The 20918-nt window shown below is 40.1% G+C and overlaps 1 protein-coding gene across 1 annotated transcript; it reads left to right on the forward strand.

The window, feature by feature from the left end:
• The first annotated feature begins 838 nt into the window (after window positions 1-838).
• Window positions 839-19459, forward strand: LOC136424023 (von Willebrand factor A domain-containing protein 7-like). The gene is made up of 18 exons (XM_066412424.1): window positions 839-1731; window positions 3649-3771; window positions 4410-4583; window positions 5040-5109; window positions 5239-5327; window positions 11461-11649; window positions 12431-12643; window positions 12972-13274; window positions 13689-13976; window positions 14533-14646; window positions 14856-14972; window positions 15348-15517; window positions 15700-15811; window positions 16264-16468; window positions 16843-16927; window positions 17075-17310; window positions 18052-18250; window positions 18709-19459. Exons 1-18 carry the CDS (start codon window positions 1404-1406, stop codon window positions 18847-18849), a joined length of 3156 nt encoding a protein of 1051 aa, XP_066268521.1. The 5' UTR covers window positions 839-1403; the 3' UTR covers window positions 18850-19459.
• Window positions 19460-20918: the final 1459 nt, after the last annotated feature.

Here is a 20918-nt window from a genome sequence, read left to right on the forward strand (position 1 = left end):
ATTGATTTCTACCCAAGAGGGTGTTATTGCACTCACAATGTCCACGCCTTGTAGCGATGTGAGGACTTGCGTTTCTCAATGACCCTATAACAGCTGTGACAGCGGGAGTGCATAGGACCCTTAGCACTCCTGACAGGGTCACCCATGCTGGACAGGTCAAGGGGTATAGGCCAGGCAAAATGTGGACTACCTCATCCAAGAGATAAAAGGGGATTAGCGTAGTGCCGACTAGCCTACCTAGAAAAGAAAAACCAGTTACAGAAGCACCGATGATAATTCGACAAAAAAGCTAAGGAAATGACCGACTACGAGTCCTTTTGATGGACTTGTGGGAATTTTGGCTTGTTTGTATTTTTTTAAGATATGGCGATTTTGGGCACCACAGCAGTATTTTTAGAAACTGCAGAATGACAGACCGACAACCCCATCTTGAAAGTAGTGCGGTACAGACCATTATGTTACAAAATGATATAGCTGTTGCCTTTGTTGCCTATATGAGTAGCAAATGTGCTACAAGCTCTCACTACCAAGTGCTAATTAGCTACTTTTTCAAAGCAGAGGTCAGGTTCCGTCCCCGCCCTCCCTCTCTCTCTCTCTCTCTCTCTCTCTCTCTCTCTCTCTCTCTCTCTCTCTCTCTCTCTCTCTCTCTCTCTCTCTCTCTCTCTCTCTCTCTCTCTCTCTCTCTTACACACACGCACACGCACACACACACACACACACACACACACACACACACACACACATATACACACAAAAATATGGGCACATTCTCCCCAAAATATAACTTTCTTGGCGAAGGTAATAAAGGTACCCTGCGGTACTATGACAGTTAAATCCTGTGCTAGTCTGTTATTTCCTTGTCGGTAAACATAGTTTATACGTACGTTGACATTCAATGCTGGTAAACGTGTTTTTAGCTTGATACCTTCCATGTTCCTTTCACCGCGTGACTGACTGCGTAGGTAAGTTCAGCCATAACAGAAATGATCATTTGTAAACAGGGTGCCAAAGACTCCAAGGAAGCGCGACGTTCAATTACATCTAGGTTATGAATTCGAGCACAATACTCAGAAGCCAACTTCCTTTTCATGTTCATCGAATTCCCCACGCTCTCTGTTAAGCTGTCGGTGTAAATCTATCACAATTGATGATGGCACCACGTCATTCGTATCTGTTTTTGTTCCCCATACAATGTCACCTGGTCGCTGCGCTACTTGGATACTGTAGACCTGTTTGTCGCTGACTCACTTACAATGGCAAGGCCACACAACAAGAATTACCAGACAAAACAGTAACTTATTAGTTTGAGATGTGAAGACTGCTATTTGTTTTCCCCAGCGCTATTCAAATAATGACGTTCACCAGGCAAAAGCTCGCAGAAAACAAACAACCACACGAACCCCATGTACCATATTTTGCGGTTCCCTTTCTCCCCAAATACACCGTGTAGCACCTATCACAAAATGGCGAATTTCCGAGCAGGTACGATTTTATTCTTTTGGACTTTTCTATATGTTACTGTTGAAGGATTTCTACCAAACAGGCTGAGCACGATTCACACCTTGAACCCCACGGACTACACCCATGAGGAAATAACCCAGATCGGTGTTCTCAAAGCTGCAGCCAAGTTTTTAGAAGACAACCCTCCAAGCGGGACGTCCTTCACTCCAGGACAACTGCAGAATCTGGATCCACTCAACCCAACAACGCTTTTTACAGCGTATTACGGAGGTATGAAACCGTTGTATATTCTATGGTTATACATTTGTCAGTACTTTACCTAGTGTATATAAGATATGGCGAAATTTCCGTATTAAATTGCGCCAAATCAAAATGTTTTTAATTAACCATTCAAGCGTTAATCATGACCAATACTCGTAAAAATGTCATCGAATCTCATTCTGTAAACCAATAGCCTTATCTGGCGCAACACTGTCTAGAGTCAACATCATTTGTAAAATTGGTGACGCAGCAATGTTGTGTACTTTGAATGGGCTACATAGTGGTCAAAGCTGACACGGTCTTACTAATAAATCATAAATGCAAGAGCTTTGTTGTAAACAGGTTTATGTTCTGTTCAACTCTACGGTCCTCTTATGCCTGAACACTTTCACGCAGGTTTGGGAGCACAGACAACACCCATTAAAACCCCTTTGTGATGAATGTCATAATTCCTGAACCTAGAGTTGTTAGCTTCGACAAACAGATCTCTCGTTGCCTTTGTGTAGCTAAAGCTTGTATATATGGCATGGACGCTCATCATAAAGCTGCCTGTCGCTATTGGCTTGTCAAATGGAGTTAGTTGTATGTATGAATCGAACGTAGAAAAATGAAGGAGGTCGTTTACCTCTCGTTTCATTATTTTATTCGAATTTCACATTTCATAATCTCCTTATATTCAAATATGGGAAGGAAGGGTTAAGTTATGTGAAGCAACATTAATTTTGGTCGATTAAGAAGTGATATGTCGTATACATGATTAAGGGGCACGTGGTTTCTCGGTGGATAATATAAGAACGTCTACGGTCTACGTTGTGTATCCTGGATACATTTCCTGCAAGAATTTCAGAAAAAAGGGAGCCCATTATACCACATCGTTTGCTGTTATCTATCCATATGCTGTCATGATCGTTATGTACCATGTTATGATACATTTATTCTGATTCATTGTTTTCATAAGGGGACACGCATTTGCATACATCAAAACATTGTCCTGCCCGCCCTACGAGTTGTGGAAAATAGAAAGCAAACAAACAAACAAACAAACAAACAAACACAATTGAAAGTTTCTGCAATGACACTTTCTGTATATTTCTGGCTCTACTGATAAGGATGAATCTAACCGGTTCAGAAAACGTTTATCACATGATTGTAGACTAGAGATCACTAAGGTGGACGGATATTCGTGCCTTCCCTACGATGCGTAAACTTTGTAAGTTGGCGGGGAAGATATCAGCCATGTTGTCAAAGAATATGGCGTACAGTTGGGCAGTACAAATTGTTAACGTGTTCCCAGGGTCAAAGGTAGGTTTAAGGGTTGAAGTATATAGACTGTTAGTCGAAAACAATGTGTAAGTTATAGATTTTGTGGTTGCGCAGTAAAAATCGTTAGCGCGTTCCAAGGGTCAAAGGCTGGTTTAAAGGTTCAAGTAGTTCGACTGCTATTTGAAACAGTGGGTAAGTTATCGCTGCAGGTTATTGACACGGGAAGCACTAATATTTATCGGACGTATATAAAACGGGATAAAAGGGTGATATGTGCATCTCCTTGTTAGCGTGACATATTTGAATGATAAAATAAGATTGACTTGTTTGTATTATGTGAGTGTGTGTGTCCGTGTCTGTGTGTGTCATTGTGTGTGTGCCTCTGTGTGTGTCTCTATTATTAGTACACAGTACTGTATGGCGGTTGCTAAGTTACATATTTGTACCAAATGTCAATATTATTTAGTATGTTAAAGAGTATTGTAACATTCAAATAGGTTCTACAAAATGCCAGAAAACGGCAAAGAACAACATTTTTGCACCTGTTAAAAGGTTGATACTAACACTTTCCGTTCACTGGGGTAACAGTGCAAAATGCGGCAGAAAAGGTAACCATGGACTAAGAGACTTTAAAAACGTATCTAACGTTACTGTTTATTACAGAAGTGACCTCAGCAGGAAAACTCCAGTCGGCGATAACAGAGATCATTGACGCCCACTCCCGAGTGGACAGTGATTACCTGTCTAATGCAGAATACCACGTGGGTGGGGAGGAAATACAAGCAGGTGATTCTAAGATGAAACTTGAAACTTTATTGATAATGCCACATGGCAGACTTTAGTCTGAATTTGGTAGGTATTTACACATAAGCTCGCATAAAAGCGATATCATTATACACAAAGTTTAGATTATATCAAAGGTACACAGGTAAGCTTTGAATTTACAAAAACATAACACGATGAACGGACAGCTGACGGTGTAAACATTGAACCATTCGTGACAGGATTGTGTTATTTGGTACGATGGACTAGAGAAGATATTGGAGAGTTAAGGAGATCAGTAACTTGTTCAGCAGGGTTACTAGGTACGGAATCGTTGACTTTTTTAGTCTGTATCACTGATCACTCATCTTGTGCCAATGCTGTTTGCTCACAATGAATGTCTGCCTACGAGCATAACCACATGCCAAGACCAGGTATTGACCTTGCATTCTCTTGCACCAGTTCCTTTCTTGTTTTGCGATAGAAATCTATGATTCTATATGTGCAAGAAATAAAAACAAATCTGTGTAAGATGTTTAACAGGAAAATGGCAACCACAATTAATTTAGCCACCATATTTTGATTCACAGTTGACAACTCAAAATGCAATTTTCTTGTCAAGTCATGTGCCGAACTCAGGTACATGTATTGTTTACCTTTAGCAAACACACGGTTGATAACACAGCGAAACAGCATACAAGGAGTCCTATCGGCGACCCCACCCAACTTTGAGGCTGCCCGAGCAATGATTGGTGTTTACCTGCACATCTTACAAGACTTCTACAGCAACACCAACTGGGTCGAGCTGGAGGGAGGGGTTCCGTACGAAGACCTGGGTAACTATTTTTATTCAAAACAGAATGTAGCTCCCTATAGAAGATGGTATGATTACAATTAATACATTCAAGGAATTAACTTTATATTGATATCATCAGTCAGCTTAGTATTTCAAGCCTCCTCAAGCTACATTTAGACATCATGAGTTACATCCCGGCACATGATTTATTGAAGCTTAAGTTCAATACAGCTTGTAGCGCCTTTCGTCCCTATTCAGGGATAGTTGGTTTGCCCTTGTATATATTATATTCATTTTACTCCAGATCTCTTGGCAAAAAGAAACCCGGGTGTTGTTTTTTTAAATACTTTTTAAGTAAAGCCCTGCCAATCACATGTCCTTTAGTTGCGATGCTTTGGGTGACAAAAATACCCTATTAACACTTGATTCAAATCTGTCTGAACGACTCATGGAACATGTGGGGCTAATGGTAGTTCTCCTCTACTTGGCTGTGCAGGACTGGAAGACAGAGCTCTTCGACCGGTAGGCACCACTGTTCCAACTTGCGAGGATTGCTCGATAACTTCGTAAGTAGTATTTTATTGTTCCAATGGCACCATACAATCTAACGGTTGATATTATGATTAGAACCTACACTATATAGATGTTGCTTTGAAGCTAACCAAATGTCATGATCTAGTCCTTTTTTCCTACAGGGGAACTGTAGATTGCAGCAATAACATCCTTCTGCAAATGCTGCTGACGAGTGGATATAAGAGTGGTCAAACTAAAGTCAAACCAGCTGGTAAGTCAATCTTCCCGTTTACATAAAATGGATGACTGATTTTCTTTTCTATATATTTCTCTTATCTTTCTACTTTCTTTCTTTATTCCGGGTATAAAAACAATCCCATAGGAACACAATACATATTTAAAAGAGCTATAGGCTTAACAGAAACACCAAATGACATACAAACACAAAGAGGTTTAAAACCAAACTAGATGCACAATAGGCCGCACACAGTACGGAAATATGAGTTCATGTAGTAGGCGTCAGATACTAACAGGCTCCTGATCGAACGGTTCTCTGACAAGCGTAATCTATTTAAGAAAGAATAGCATACCCTCCTTCGCCTACATTCGAACGTGTCGGTCAAGAAGTGTACTAACATTCCACTAGCACTGCACCGTCGTGGCAGATTCATACTAATACGGAAGCAATTGTTATACGCAACACGGCATTTAGAGAGAACACTGGATAACACATTTATAAACTATAATAAAGCAACTAGGACCTACGACAAGATGAAGTTATCCCTGGACTTGTAGGATATAGCTTGCTGTAGCCACGTCTACATTTGATTGACAGTTCAAGTCATTGATTCCTAAACAATGAGTCAGGAAGAGATATAGGGGGGAGGGATAATTACTTTTCAAGTGGATGAAATAAACGTCTTTCTTTGACGTATGCATTTAATGGCCGTCATACCTTTTTTTTTTCAAATACATCACTCTAGATTAGAAACTAAACTAGAGTTCCACGACCTCATACTTTCGCCGACTGATGTTAGCCTTTTTGAGTGAATGCAAAAAAGGCCATTGTAGCATTTCCTCAAATATTATGTAAATGAGGCCCTGATGATTTATGTCTGATAACGTCCACATTTGACTATCTCCCAAATGCCACAAGAATAAAATCCCATCATTTGCCACTCTGAAATTATAGTATTTCGTCATTAATTATGCAAATTAGGTCTTCGTTTGCATAATTGATATCTATCATTAGTCCTCTCTTTCTCAGTTACATGTCACGTGTTTGACTACAATGGAATGCAAGGGTTTGTATACTTTTTCACATCACAGATCCTGATTTGCATGATTCTGATACGATCATGTAAATCATCACTCAAGCTATGTACATCCCTACAAATCATGACGATCAGTCATCAGCTTCTTGAGTTATTCTCTTTCAAAGTTTGAAACAAACCCAGGCCTATACCTACGAGTTCTGCAAAGAGCTATAAGAGTAATCACTGTAAGAATATTTTTGCTTTATTGGTATCATAACCTCTATCTTTACTACAGAAAATAAGGCAATTCGTTGGAAATGTATTTGCTTCAAACCATGTACATGTAACGGGGGGCGCCCTAACATCGCACGCGCTCTAACATCGCACGGATTTTTTACTGATCTTATTTTGCATAAGTAAGCCGTGTTTGTGTCCAATGACTATGCTGATAAGGAAGGTAAATAACCCAAGTTCATGCACATAATTGTCATTTACATTCAAAACATATGTGTACATATTCATTTCTTGTTTTGTCGACAAGTAGTATTTTGACAATAATGATGGTAGCGCTAAGTAGAGGGTCACTGCGTAGCTAGACGGCCCGGCACCTAAATATACGACCTGTGCCAAGCAGATACATAAGTCACACAGCTATCATACACATAAGAAATATAATTTCATGAAACACTAACAATTTGGGTCTTTAAGTGTTTGTTGAGAAGAAAACCGACCAAAGTATAACAACGTAAACATTGCTGTCGTCTGACGACGTTGTTTTCCCGCCATTTTTTTGGGCCGCGATGGTGGCGGAACGATTCAACGCACAGTTTTGTTACGCGCTAACGTGTATTGGTACCGTCTATGAAAAGGAAACTGAATACAGAGATGGCGAAGATATTTCCCAATAAGTAGACGGAGTATTGTTGATGTAATCGGTGTCGTTTTTTCGTAATGATTTCGTAAGTCGGGCCGCATTCAATACGTACGTCGGGCCGCGTAGTAGCCTATTTCCCGTGGAAACATGAGCTGGGATGCGCTAGATATAGCCCTTCTCACATGACGTGAGAAGTGCACACAGTCAAAATTTTCCGGTCAAAAGAAAGCTATAATATAGCAGACTTCAAGCCTTATTTACATTTCCCTAACTTCATCACCAACTTCCGAAGAGAGCAAAATTACCAAAGCGTAATAAGTTAGGCACACTATCTGGCGTAGCACTAAATCAGTCTCACAGCGTCTTCCGCATGTAACGCGGAGCATGAAGGGCCCATGAACAGTATGAATACATTTCTTGTCCAAGTATGGTCTTTAGATGAATGTGTTCAAAATTCATTAATTGAAACATTACCATTCTCTGGCAACCAGCAAAGGAGCGCCGTGAGTTCCAGCGCGTAAAAAAACGTCCGATGTTTGAGCACCCCCCGTTACTTTACACATCTTGATTAGCCAGTTGTATCAGAGAATCAAAGTTTTTGTGGGAAAGAAATGTGCTGGTGTCATTGACAAATAGCATAGAATAAAGTATTGTTCTGTTACGAACCAAGTGCACAGAATAATGTGTGTACTTCGGAAGACGGGTCAAGTGTGACATTACAGATTAGGTGAGCAGAACTAAAGCGTGAACGTCGTATATCGTGTTTCTTTTTTAGCTCCATTGCAATTTACAGTTTACATACGCCTCGAGATACTGACGTGTGCCCACCAGGAACCTGCCTGATGCCCGACCGTCTTTCACGGGGCAGTCGGCAGGGCCCTGTCGGACCCCACAGGGGTCACTACAAGACACAGTCAGAGCAACTGACGAGTACCTGTCGGATACCTGCCAACATGGCCAATGAAGGTGACAAACCTTTACAAAAATGCCACCGAGTGCCCACCCCGGGACCCCAACAGGGTAGCGCGATGGAAACTTTTAATTGTGACCACGACAGCCTGTGCCCCCCAGACGTCAGAGCCCAGCCGGGGCTACATTCCCGACGGGCACCGGCGCAATTGTGACCGTAGCAATAGTTACACCAACCTCCTTGGTTTGATCTATAGTTCCTACATGGAAATAGGAAGCTAACTAGACTGGCCGTCATTTGCTTTAAGAGCAAATTCAGGATGTTTCGCCCATACTCCTCATGCAAGAAGTGGGCTGTCCCAAAAAAAGTCCTGGGCAAATCCAAGTTTCTGCATAATTTATGCAAATGAGGTCCTCATGAGCAGAAGTTATGTCCAGGTGCTTTCACCTTGCCTACATGTACCTACATGTTCAAGATGACATCCGCAGCTTTTACAGTAAGGGGAATACAACATCATGCATAAATTATGCAAGTGAGGTCCTCATTAGCATATGTCATGGCCAGGCGTGTGCACCTTTCCTAAAGGTACCTACATCTCAAATATGACATCTGCAGCTTGTACGGTAAGCAGGGAAATACAAGTTTCTGCATAAATTATGCAAATGAGGTCCTCATTAGCTTAATTTTTGGCCAGGTGCATTCACCTTTCCTAATGGTACCTACATCTTAAATATGACATCCGCAACCGTCACGGTAAGGGAAATACAAGTTTATGCATGAATTATGCAAATGAGGTCCTCATTAGCATAATTCATGGTCCGGTGTGATCACCTTTGCTAACGGTACGTACATATCGAATCTGATATCTGCAGCTTTTCCGGTAAGGGAATTACAAGTTTACGCATAAATCATGCAAATGAGGTCCTCATTAGCATAATTTATGGCCAGGTGTGTTCGCCTTTCCTAAAGGTACCTACATCTCCAAAATGACATCCGCAGCTTTTACGGTAAGGGGCATACAACTTTATGCATCGATTATGCAAATTAGGTCATCATTAGCATAATTTATGGCCAGGTGTGTTCGCCTTTCCTAAAGGTACCTACATCTCAAAGATGACATCCGCAGCTTTTACGGTAAGGGACATACAACTTTATGCATACATTATGCAAATTAGGTCCTTATTAGCATAATTAATTGTCAGGTGTATTCACCTTTCCTATAGGTACCTACATCTCAAATATAACATCCGTACCATGTATATAACTTTCTGTAATACCATTAGTAGAGGTACCCCCTGACATCTGCTTGGTTTTAACTCCCAGACAGGGGAAGTGTAGGAGGGCTTATGTTACAAGATGACCTAGTTGTGAGAAAATAACCACAAATTCCATCAAAAAATTGCGAAATAAATCATTTTGAAGTAGTGTATGCCAAAAAAAATAATGGGGTCATTTGGGTAAATATCCAATGCACAACTAAACCAAATTTCAGGTCCTTAGGTTTCAACACCACGGCACTGGAGGCCATAATGTGCGACTTTTGTCGGAAAATGACCAAAAAACCTCGATAAAATCATTTTAAAAACTTATATCAAAAAAATTGAAAAAGGGTCTAGGGGTATACACGTACTCTACCTCCATACCAAATTTCAGCTAATTTGGTCGACGGACGACCGAGAAGAAGCGATTTGAAGATTTGACAGGAGAAGGAGGAGAAGGTGAAGAAACGTGACAAAAACAATATGTTTCCTTGGCGAAACATAACAATATGTTTCCTTGGCGAAACATAAAAATGTTGCTGCCTAGGTCCCCTCTCCCGCCACTCGACCTGGCCCACTTGACGTCACACATGACCCCCATGATCACATGATCGCAGCCTTACTAACGTTTATCAAACTTTCTTTTTCCGCTCGCGATCCTCTAACTTTCGCTCCTCTGATGCTGACCTTGACCTCTTCTTTCTCCCCATGTTGTTACGACTTTCGATAAGAGGTTAAAAAGATCTAAAATCGCTAAGAAATTAGCTGTTTTCTGACACAAAGAAATTCTCACAAATGTTGCTATAATCCTTCTGTTCGCTCAGACAGGTCCCCCCTGTAGATGTAAGTGATATCCCCGTGGTTGCACCATGTTGCCACAGCCTGGCCTGGAAAAGTGATTAATGGCCACCAGAGTCAGGGAACAGGGCAACAGGCCTTGCCAGGGACAGCAGGGCATCCGTGATTAATCACCGCCAAGCGGTTGTGTTGTGTTCAGTTGTGTTTTGAAACCATTAGCTTGCTGGAATTTTGTTAATGAGGCCTTGTCATGCATAATTTTTGTCTGATATTGTTCACTTCGACTTAGCTTCCTAATAATATAAGAATGAAACTTCAATCATATGATATTGTGGTATTTTCAATTAGTATTTTCCAATTAATTATGCAAAAAATGTAGCTATTAGCATCATTGGTATCTATCGATACCTCTCTCTTTTTCAGCTATATATGTCACATGTTTGAGAGTTCTATTTTGAAAGGCAGCAGATTTATAAACTTTCGATGCTAATTATGCAAATTAGCTCCTGATTTGCATAATGAGTATTTGATTATGTAAAGCATTAATCAAGCTATCTACGTATTATAAATCAAGACGTTCCGTTGACAATGTGTCTAGTTATTCATGTCCAAAGGTCAAAACAAATAAATTAAAAAGACCCGCTGTAGCTCCAAGCAAGCCGCTAGAGGGCCCAAACGTATACAACTTACTTCATGTGGCATGGACTATCTACCACACAAAAATCATGACCGTAGCACTTGCAGAAAAATTTGACCTCAAACTTTGAAGCTCTGCTGCAGTACCTTAGGTGTCCGCTAGGAGGCCAATCATTAAACTTGACCTTCTCCTTTAATAAACTTACGTATTCACTAAATATCGTGCACAGCCATCAACAGCTTCTCGAGTTATCCTGTCAACAAGCAAATACGCATACATAAACAGCCCGCTGCAGTACCGCAGGAACATGCCAGGTGACCCATTTTCGAACTTGACCTCTGTTACCACAATCTCTACGTACCCACCAAAAATCATGCAGGTCCATCAACAATACATCGAGTTATGTTGTCTACATACAAACACACTAACATAAAAAGTCCACTGGAGCACTTTAGGAAAACGCCAGGTTAACCATTTTCGAACTTGACCTTCGTTTCCGCAACTGACACTTACCTACCAAAAATCAGCAAGATCCGTCAAAGTTTTCTCGACTTATGATCTCGACATACATACGGACCCACTTTACAGCTGGCGTAACCGATAACATAACTTTCCCGCGAAGGCATACCTTCCCGGCGAAAGTAATTAGAATACGTTTTTCCATTTCCAGCTTACACTGCCACAACAGGCGCAGGCAAGTGCAGCCATGGCGGTTTGACTGATGATTCCAGACTGACCGTCCCGACTGGAGGAATCAACAAGGAGACGAGTGTTCCCAGTCTGTCTCCCCACTACTATCTACATGAACAGGCCGCACAGGCAGCGATCCAGGCAACAACCAACTTCTTCATTGCGCCAGGTAAATATTTTAGTGGCCTTCTTTGTGTGCTAAGGTTCCCATTCCACTATACGGTGATCACGCTATGACGTCGCTGCGACTTCAATTGGATTTTTGTAATGTTTGACTTCAAAACTGGAATACCATGCAAACTGTAAAAGTATTACTAAAATGACAGCAAAACAAAAATCGTAAAAACAATCGTTTCTTACCAATAATATTCCTTGAATGCTCAGTCGTAGCAGGGTCACAGCGGGGTCGCCGTTATTTTGACTAGATGATGACTAGATGATGTGATCTATTGGGAGATCTTTAGGTAAGTTTTTTAAGCATCTAATCGCGTCTGCCTTGAGCCCTTGGTATTGGCGGCCTTTTTGGATTTTGACCGATGTCGTCCTCAAATTAGCTTAATTTGTTAATGTTAAATCATAAAGGATACATTAAATCACAAAATGCCATGTCAACACAAAATACCTAACTTAAAATTTCATTATAAAATTGTTACAAACTAAATTCTAGGAAAAGGCACTAAGTCTGGTAGTCCTAGCACACATCGTTCGGCAGTTAAAAGACGTCAAAGTTGGCGCGGGCACTTTTAGCCCCTCTTTCCGTCCAGATAGGGTTAGATTTTACCCAGTCGTTGATGTATGAGATTGTGCTCTCATTATGTATTTCCATGTAGGTTCATTCATATATGATACAAATTTCTAAAAGCCAGTATCGATAAAAGAGAAACGTTTGCTTAGATATTTGCTGTCAAACTGTTTCCTATCATTTTGACAGTTTTCTTAACCGCTTCTAGGTTACGGCCTGCTATCCCAGATTGGAGCTGAAAGCTTTAGAGAAGTCCTAAACCTTGGCTCGGGGAACTCCATGGTTTTCGTCATAGACGTGTCAGGCAGTAAGGGGAATGACGTTGAAGCAGTGCGTCAAGAAACTGTTCAAATAGTTCAAAGCACTACAGGAACAGCAAATGCACCGTACAACTACATCCTGTCTACATTTAGTGATCCAGGTAAGCAATAATGACACATGTTTTAGATCTCATTGATTCTTACATTTCTCACATGATAAAAGATGATTATAGCGATTTTTTTCAATGAAATATAAATGGCGATTGTAATCTAGCTTTTAACTAACTGTGTTTTTACAAAAAGGCCTGTAAAACCCATAAACCAGCCTTGGGGATTAATGCTTTAATTCAAGTTTGAATTCGACATGTTTTATGTTGTGGTTTGCATTTATCAGATTTTTCAGAAGATGGATTTGCATGCTACATCGTGGGATTAAACTGTATCAATGATTAACCTATTTTTTACCTGCGATTGTTTAATCTTTACCAGAGATAGTACCCGTCCGCACAACCAGAGACCCAAACGAGATGATAACCTGGCTCAATGCGCTGACAGTGCACGGTGGAGGAGACTGTCCAGAGTTTTGCTTTGGTGGAATTGGACTGGCTCTCCTCAACTGCCTACCGGAATCTAAGCTGTTCATCTTCACAGACGCGGATCCAAAAGATCCGGAAAAGTACAGTTCAGTCGCAGCATTGATGCATGCAAAGCAAGCTGTCCTCAACTTCCTATTGACAGGCGCGTGCAACAGCCGCAGCTTGCAATATGGACAGGAACAAGGCTACTTTAAAGGTAAATAAGAAGCAGCTTGTGTCTTTTACTGACGGACTTAGAACATGAGCAACCGTGTCTACTAAGATCTTACTTTATCCGCCAAAAACAATTACTCAAGCAACTGAATAAGATTTTGAAAATATTATCCAGTTGCTTGAGTTATTATTTTGGCGTATCTTATTACCTGGATGTCTAACCTTCATCAACGTATCCTACTATATCTTCATTGTAATCTCTGCTATATTTCGTTCTTTACCCTACAAATGTACAGCTATTTTGCTACAGTGGAATTGTTTTGTGTGTTTAATACGAAAACACCATCAGTATATCTCACTGCATATCCCAGCGGTTATTGTTAACATATATAAGACTATAGGAATGTCTGTTGTGCAATTTGTCAAACCTAAAATTCAGCCACTTTTTACCTTGCAGGTGCTGCTCGTAGAGTCATTAAGCGAAGCAACAGGAACTGGTACGAACAACTCGCTCAGGAATCCGGTGGATCGGTGTATGAAGGTGACAAAGAGAACATCGCCAACCTGACGGGCGTCATCAGCGTGGCCCTGTCTAACTCCGCTCCTGTCACCCTCTACAAGGCCAGTCTCCCGGCGGGAAGCGGCAGGGTTGTGCCGCTGGAGGTCGACAGTACTCTCCTGGAGCTGGTGATCTCCTTAGTAGCCACAAACAGCGCACCAGATCTGGTTATAGAAAACCCCGACGGTAAGATTTCATTCTTTCTGAGTACTAGTATACATGATGGGGTTTGAACTGTTGCCTTCACTCTTGAAGTAACGGAAATGAACTAAACGAACGGACACGGACCATGAACCAGCTTTTGCCCTACTTTATGTAGTATGTTGTAGGAATTGTATATTTTTGTACCATAAATATGCAATGATATATGTTGATGGAGTTATTAGGACTCAAACGACTGTGTATCTCTGTTATATTGTATCTGACCCTTACCTCTTCCCTCATGACCTCAATGAAAAGCGGCCTGCGTGCCGATTTGAGCTTATCATGAATAAACAAAGCTTCAGACAAACAAACAAAACAAAAACACTCTATATAAAAAACGGAATGTAATAAATTTAATTTACATTTTCCGATTTCCAGTTGCAATGCGAAAACCTATTGTAACTTATAATGACTAAACGATGTTGCCATTCAATTCTTTGTAACACTTGCCATTGAATACATACTAGTGAAAGACAAATTTAGATTGGTTTCATGACTTGAGGAGTAACATTTGACACTTTGCTATTTTGTATTCTAGGTACGGAGCAGGTATTCGGAACACCAGATGCCGAAATCGTTGTCAACGTGGGGACCAACAAGGTGTACCAAATCAAAAACCCGTCTCCCGGTACTTGGCGGCTACGACTAAGAGGTGATTTGAGAACTTAGCTCACGGCCAATCGAAATGCAAATAATCCAAACATGTCTTGAAATGTTAATGATAATCTTTTTACCGATTTGGAAATCTTTAATTTGTTACATGCATTTTATATTTTCTTAGTACAAAAGGATCAGCCATTTATCGACGCAGAACGATGTTTCAGCTTCATTATTATTCTATGACGACTCATATCGTTGCAGATTCACAGCAGTACATGTTGGAAGTTACGGGAAAGAGCATTGTGGACTTCTCTTACCAGTTTATGAAGACCACAAGCAACGGTATCTTACTGCCCATTGATGGAAAACCTGTTGCAGGTGACTTTAGAATCGTGTCCTGCTTGCTGAATCACTCTCACTCACTCACTCACTCACTCCTTCACTCGAGTACTCACTCACTCGCTCACTTACTTACTCACGCAGTCACTCAGTCACTCAGTCACTCACTTTCACTCACTCACTCACTCACTCACTCATTCACTCACTGTCACGCACTTCAGTATCATAATCACTCACTCATTCACAACGAATTACAACTGTGATAGTTAAAGGAAGTTGACGTTACACTAGCTAAAATACAAAGTAATAAGACAAAGCAACCGCTGATTTTATATTCATTTACATAGATTGGGAGAAAATGATACAACGCTCTAATATTACCTGTATGATAATCACTTGATTCACATTTTACAGGGGTGAATACAACTAGCAATGTGGACGTCCTCGGCTCAGAGAATGTTCAGCTGCTGTCAAAGATTTCATTCCTGAGCGAGGCAGGCAGTGAGCTGGTGTCTTCTTCCATGTTAGCCGTTGGGGGGCTTCTTGGAGCCAAATATTCTGCTGTACTCCCAATACCAACCGAGGTACATATCGTATAGTTTGGAACATACCATTTTCTTTTCTCTTTTCTAATTTGCAGTATGACACGACTACGCCAATACAATGGTGATCTAATATCATCATATTACCAAGAGAGAAAAGCCACAGCAAATGCCGCAATCTCCATTTCGTATTAGTTGAATTCATGTTTTATTCCTTTTAACAGGAATTTCGGGTCAAGATCGAAGGCAGCGATGTCAACAACACCGTATTCCAGCGTGTTCAGCCAACTTTAATCCAGCCACAAAGTTTCGATTTGGCTCTGGAGGGTGAAGAAGGTATTATCACTTGGCAGTTTATGGTCAGTGTGATGTTCAGTATTTAGGAAACTGGGTGCCATCCAATTACTGCCGGGACTCCCACTCTCGCTTCCCTGGAAAAAAAAAAGATAAGGGTAGCTAGTGTAGAAGTCCCAGTAGTAATCGGATGGCACCCATGCTAACAATATGCATGTTTCAATCAGAATATGTACTGTATACTACCCGGTGGATACCGCACACTTATAGCCGACCATCGCAACTCTGAAGAACACTCACCGAGTTGAAAGGAAGAAAGATCGGCCGGTCGTCTCGGCAGCACTTTGAGAGCATAAACCATGCCCGGTGATGTTTAAAAGTACATTCAACTTAAAATGAGTATTTCAGTCAGATTATTATAAAATTACTAAACCGATAGATCATCTAATATACTACATGATAAGTTGCACATTTCTGTCACACCTCCGCTCCAGAACCCCTCTTTGCGGGAGGCACTGCGGACGTGCATTTCCTGCTTGTGAACCACGGAAGCAGCGGAACATTTACTTTCACAACAACGGACGACGCTTCAATGGTCCAGTCTGTGTCACCACCATCGGCCACGTTACAGGAGAACGCCAACATAACAGGGTACATCAGATTTGCAGCTCCAAGTACAGCGGCAGTTGGTACAACAAGGTAAAGATAAATGTCTTCTTTATCCAGCGAATTGTACATCGATATTTGAATAATAGTTTCAAAGGTTCGCAGAAAGTGCTGTATGTGCAGTCTTCTTTATGAAACATTCAGAGTGAGCTTTATCAGCCATTGTAAAATGAGCACATCACATACTTTTGTAGTTATTTTTCAGTTAACTACAGTTGTAGAAGTTACACAAATCTCAACAATGACTGTTTATCATATTATACAGAATTACCTTTTAAAACCTTTCATCAAACCTCTGATAATTAAGCCATTGGTTGTACAAACGATGATATCTTATCAATGTTATTGTTTATGTGCAATTTATTGGTTTGGAAATAACGAAATTTTCTTTTTTTTAACACGTTCAGCACTGCAACGTTAACTGTGTCAGGACCCGTTGGTTCTTCCAACTCACTTGTTGTCAGAGTGACCGTAGAACCTCATATTGTAGTGGTAAGTACGATGATGCAAGGTGGGGCATTTTGCCCCGAATGGCTATATGGTGTATATTTTCAAGTTTACAAATTTGATCAATATCAGATTCTTTATCTACTTATTCGTCTTTCATCTCTTATGATTTGATGATCATATTTTTCCCAGACAGTGGACGACGTGTCACCAACGTGTACAATAGTGGCGGCATCTGGCAACTGCACCCTTAAACAACAACACCCCTCTACCTGTGACAGTCATCACTGGTCCATAGATGTCCAGGTGAGAGATGGAGAATCCGGTATCTACAGTCTTACTGCATCACCTTCGGGGAGTGGGGTCACGTTTAACCACTCAACATTCAATCCGGGAACTGTTGGAACAAACATCGCAGCTACCCACAGGTCGGTGATAACATTCTTCTTCCACTACTAGGTGCATAAATGTAAAAATTTTGTGATTTTTTTTGCGAAATGCCTAGGTAATGTGATATATTGTGAATACGATTAGAACTATGTGAAACCTAAAATGTGATTTTTTTTAGAATGTGAATCTTAAATTGTTTTATATGTGAAAAATGTGACTTCGAAAAATGTGAATGAATACTGTGAAAACGCACAACCCTGAAATATGACCCAAAAAATGTGAATGTAAAATGTGAGAAAATACAGAATCCCTCTCCTGTGCTCCGCAACTGCACTTCCCTTCGGGGTCAGTAATAATGAACATCTATGTCGTTTTTCTTTGAGTCTTTTCTTGTTAGTTATATTGAACTGTATTAGAACGATGAACAGAATTTTTTTAAGATTACAAGCAAATGAAGCCAATTTCCTTCAGTTCTCACTTTTTTAGACAAAACCAAAGTACATTAATTTCAGATTACATTTACAATGATCATAGTATCAAACAAGCAACACTTATGCTTTTACCAAATATATACATCTTTATCCTAAAAGATCCATACATTACATCACAGAGAACGCAAAAACAGTACTTTAAAAAAGCAACTTGTTTGTGCAATAAACAATTTATGTCTTTATCTTCGATGTGCCATAGCTTCAAATCATAGATAGATATACATTCCTCATGCAATTGCTTGTAGAATACTAGATGAATTATAAATGCACATCGTTTCCACAACTTAGTTCTAACTGCTGCAAACCAGGAGGGACAGTGACTGTGGCAGACAAGCAGGGAAACATTGCCCAGTGTACGGTGGACTACTACATTCCAACAACAACCCCTCAACCAACAACATCCCAGCTAATGAAAGTGCCTCTGACAACTCAATCTCTAACGACGGCAGAAACCGGTCCACCCACCGTGCTAGAAGGGGATTCGTCGGTATGGAAACCTATTTTGCATATTTCTAACTTCAAAATGTCATTATTACTAAGTCACGAACTTGCCTGTATCTTTCATACAAAGAATTGATTTTCATAAATCTTAACATTCAATTCAAAGCGCACATTTTAGTGTACAACATTTGTTATGTTGATATTCATTATCAAAAGATTCTATTTTTTTGTATGATTTTTAAAAATGGAAACGTGTCTTTGTTGATTAGAACTCCTATACGCACAAATATACAGGAAGGATTTCAATGTTATTTGGGGCACAGCTATGATGGGTTTAGAATAAAGTTTATTCGGACTTACAAAATTTGGTCAGCTTAAGGGCATTGGCCTACATAAAAATGGTGCATATTGTCGTTTGCTAGAAAGGCAACCACAGACATCATACCGTCATTGTCATCTGTCAATCATATTCAGAAATTTACGTTATCGTCCTTTATTTTCCAGGATGACCAGTCTTTGGGCACTCCTCAGATTGCACTGTTGGCTTCTGCCGCTGTAGTTGTTGTGGGACTATTGACAGGTCTTGGTGCAGCTTTGTATTGTATCAAGAAGCCTTCCGTCAAACCAAGTGCAGTTCCGACTTAGACATAGTTTGATGCAGTATTTTGCATTGCCAACAATTCTGTCTTAGAGAAAAGTGAATACATTTGCAAAGATATGAGTTTAAGAATCTAGCCACATTTGAGACATTACATATCATTAAAGATAGTTCGATCCAAAATTGCTTTAGGCCACATACACTGTTTATACGTTTCTACTAACAACATTTAATATGACTTGATAGGGATGTTGGTAATAGTGCATACTTGACTTGTTTCAAATTTTGTTGTAGTGGTGAGTTTGATACTGGGCACAGACCCGATCTGGGCATCATGCCCCGGATAGCTCCCTTTTTTGCATCATGGTGCTGTGACGGCTGACACAAAAACAAGAAAGGATAATGCCGGCTATGCCTCATTCGGAGATAAAAGCGCTCACACTACAACTGCTAGTACATGGCCATAGCTACCAAAGAACTGTACAAATTATCATCAATGTCAGAATGCAGATGATATTCAAAAGTAAGATGACTAAAAAGTTATTTAGGTGGAGTTCTTTTATTTTGGTCTGGATCAGTAACTTGAGTTTACAGGTCCAAGGCGAGGGCTTAAAATCAACGTTTTGACCATAATAATTAATAAAAGTTGATGCACAATGGCTTCGTCGTCATTTGACAATATTTCTCTGTTTAGAAAACTATTAAGTTGCAATTGAAAAATGTTGACAATTTTACCCAGGCCTCATATCATAATAAGTTGGCGTTCTTCTCATTCATTGCAATGTTCTTATTGAAATTGCTTCATATTTTGACATATTGATCATCACCGCTGACACAAACTACTCTTTAGCTCTACTTAACAATTACAAAGTAGACTCATATCAAGAGGGTATTCGCTCTTTATTTTTCCATGCATGCAGAGAATAGGTTAGGTCTAAAAAGCAGGTGAATTTATTCATAATGTTGTCAAGTGGAAAAAATCTAAAGATTTCAAAAAGGATTAATTGAAGAGCAAACATTTAAAATGATAAAATTAGACAGTTGCAGCCATGACAGTGTGTTCTCTAATGACGGCAAACAAAGTGTCGTTGTTGCTTTAATTTAATTCTCCAATTGATTAAACAATATTTCGTTCTAACAAAAGAAATAATAGATCAGGAAACAAACAAAAATACCTATCAAGACAGACACTCCGAGTGGACATTTTAACTGAGTGTATTCTAGGTGCTGCAAAGTAAATATGTCATATAAACGTACATGATTTTTAATGTTGACAATCATACTAATCAATATGATTTGCAAAAAGGTAAACGTGCTGACGAAAGGAACAAGCCACACCAAAAAAAAAGGTAAAGGCAACGTCATGTTGGCTCTTAACTTTTTGTATCCACGCAGACATACATGTAGGTTGTTGACTAAGCCATGTTATACTGACAGATGTAAAGGAGGTCCGTTTCACACGACATGTCATCCCAGCGGAAGTTTGCCTGGGGCCACAGGTGGACACAGTTCTTAGTTCGGTTCGGTTACTTCGGTTCTCCTGCAATGGAAAGCCATATATTCTGTATTCTACTGATTGTTAACCATACTTTACGTTAACCCGTTAATCTTTCTTGAAGTCATTTAAGCGGTTCTATTTAGACTGGGGGGGGGCTAAAAGTGTACGCGCCAACTTTGACGTCGTACATCTACCGAACGATGTACGTTAGAGCTTCCAAACTGGGTGACTCATTATAGAATTTAGTTGGCAACGATTCCATTGTTATGGATTTTAATCTTTTACTCTACCATGGCAAAGGGTTTCTGACAGGCATATTTTACGAATGCAACTGAATTCAGTTTAAACAATGAGGTTTCACTGCTAAACCACACTTGTTTTTCTACATGAACTTGAACTTGAACAAGAATGCAAACAAAAGCCTGGTCTAGATAGGGCTAAATTCAAATATCTTATGTTCACAAATGTATTTGTTAATAAAGATCCTAATAGATAATGTGTTTATTATGTGTAACCTGTGGGGGAAAGATTTTGTAACTACTGTATGTCAAAAGCGGTGGAAGACGAAATACTTTTTATCTCAAACTGCCTCTTTAATGATCTGAAAAGAAAAGAGCT

The sequence above is a fragment of the Branchiostoma lanceolatum genome, chromosome 18 (genome assembly GCF_035083965.1).
Source record: "Branchiostoma lanceolatum isolate klBraLanc5 chromosome 18, klBraLanc5.hap2, whole genome shotgun sequence".
In the NCBI taxonomy this organism is placed as follows: domain Eukaryota; kingdom Metazoa; phylum Chordata; class Leptocardii; order Amphioxiformes; family Branchiostomatidae; genus Branchiostoma; species Branchiostoma lanceolatum.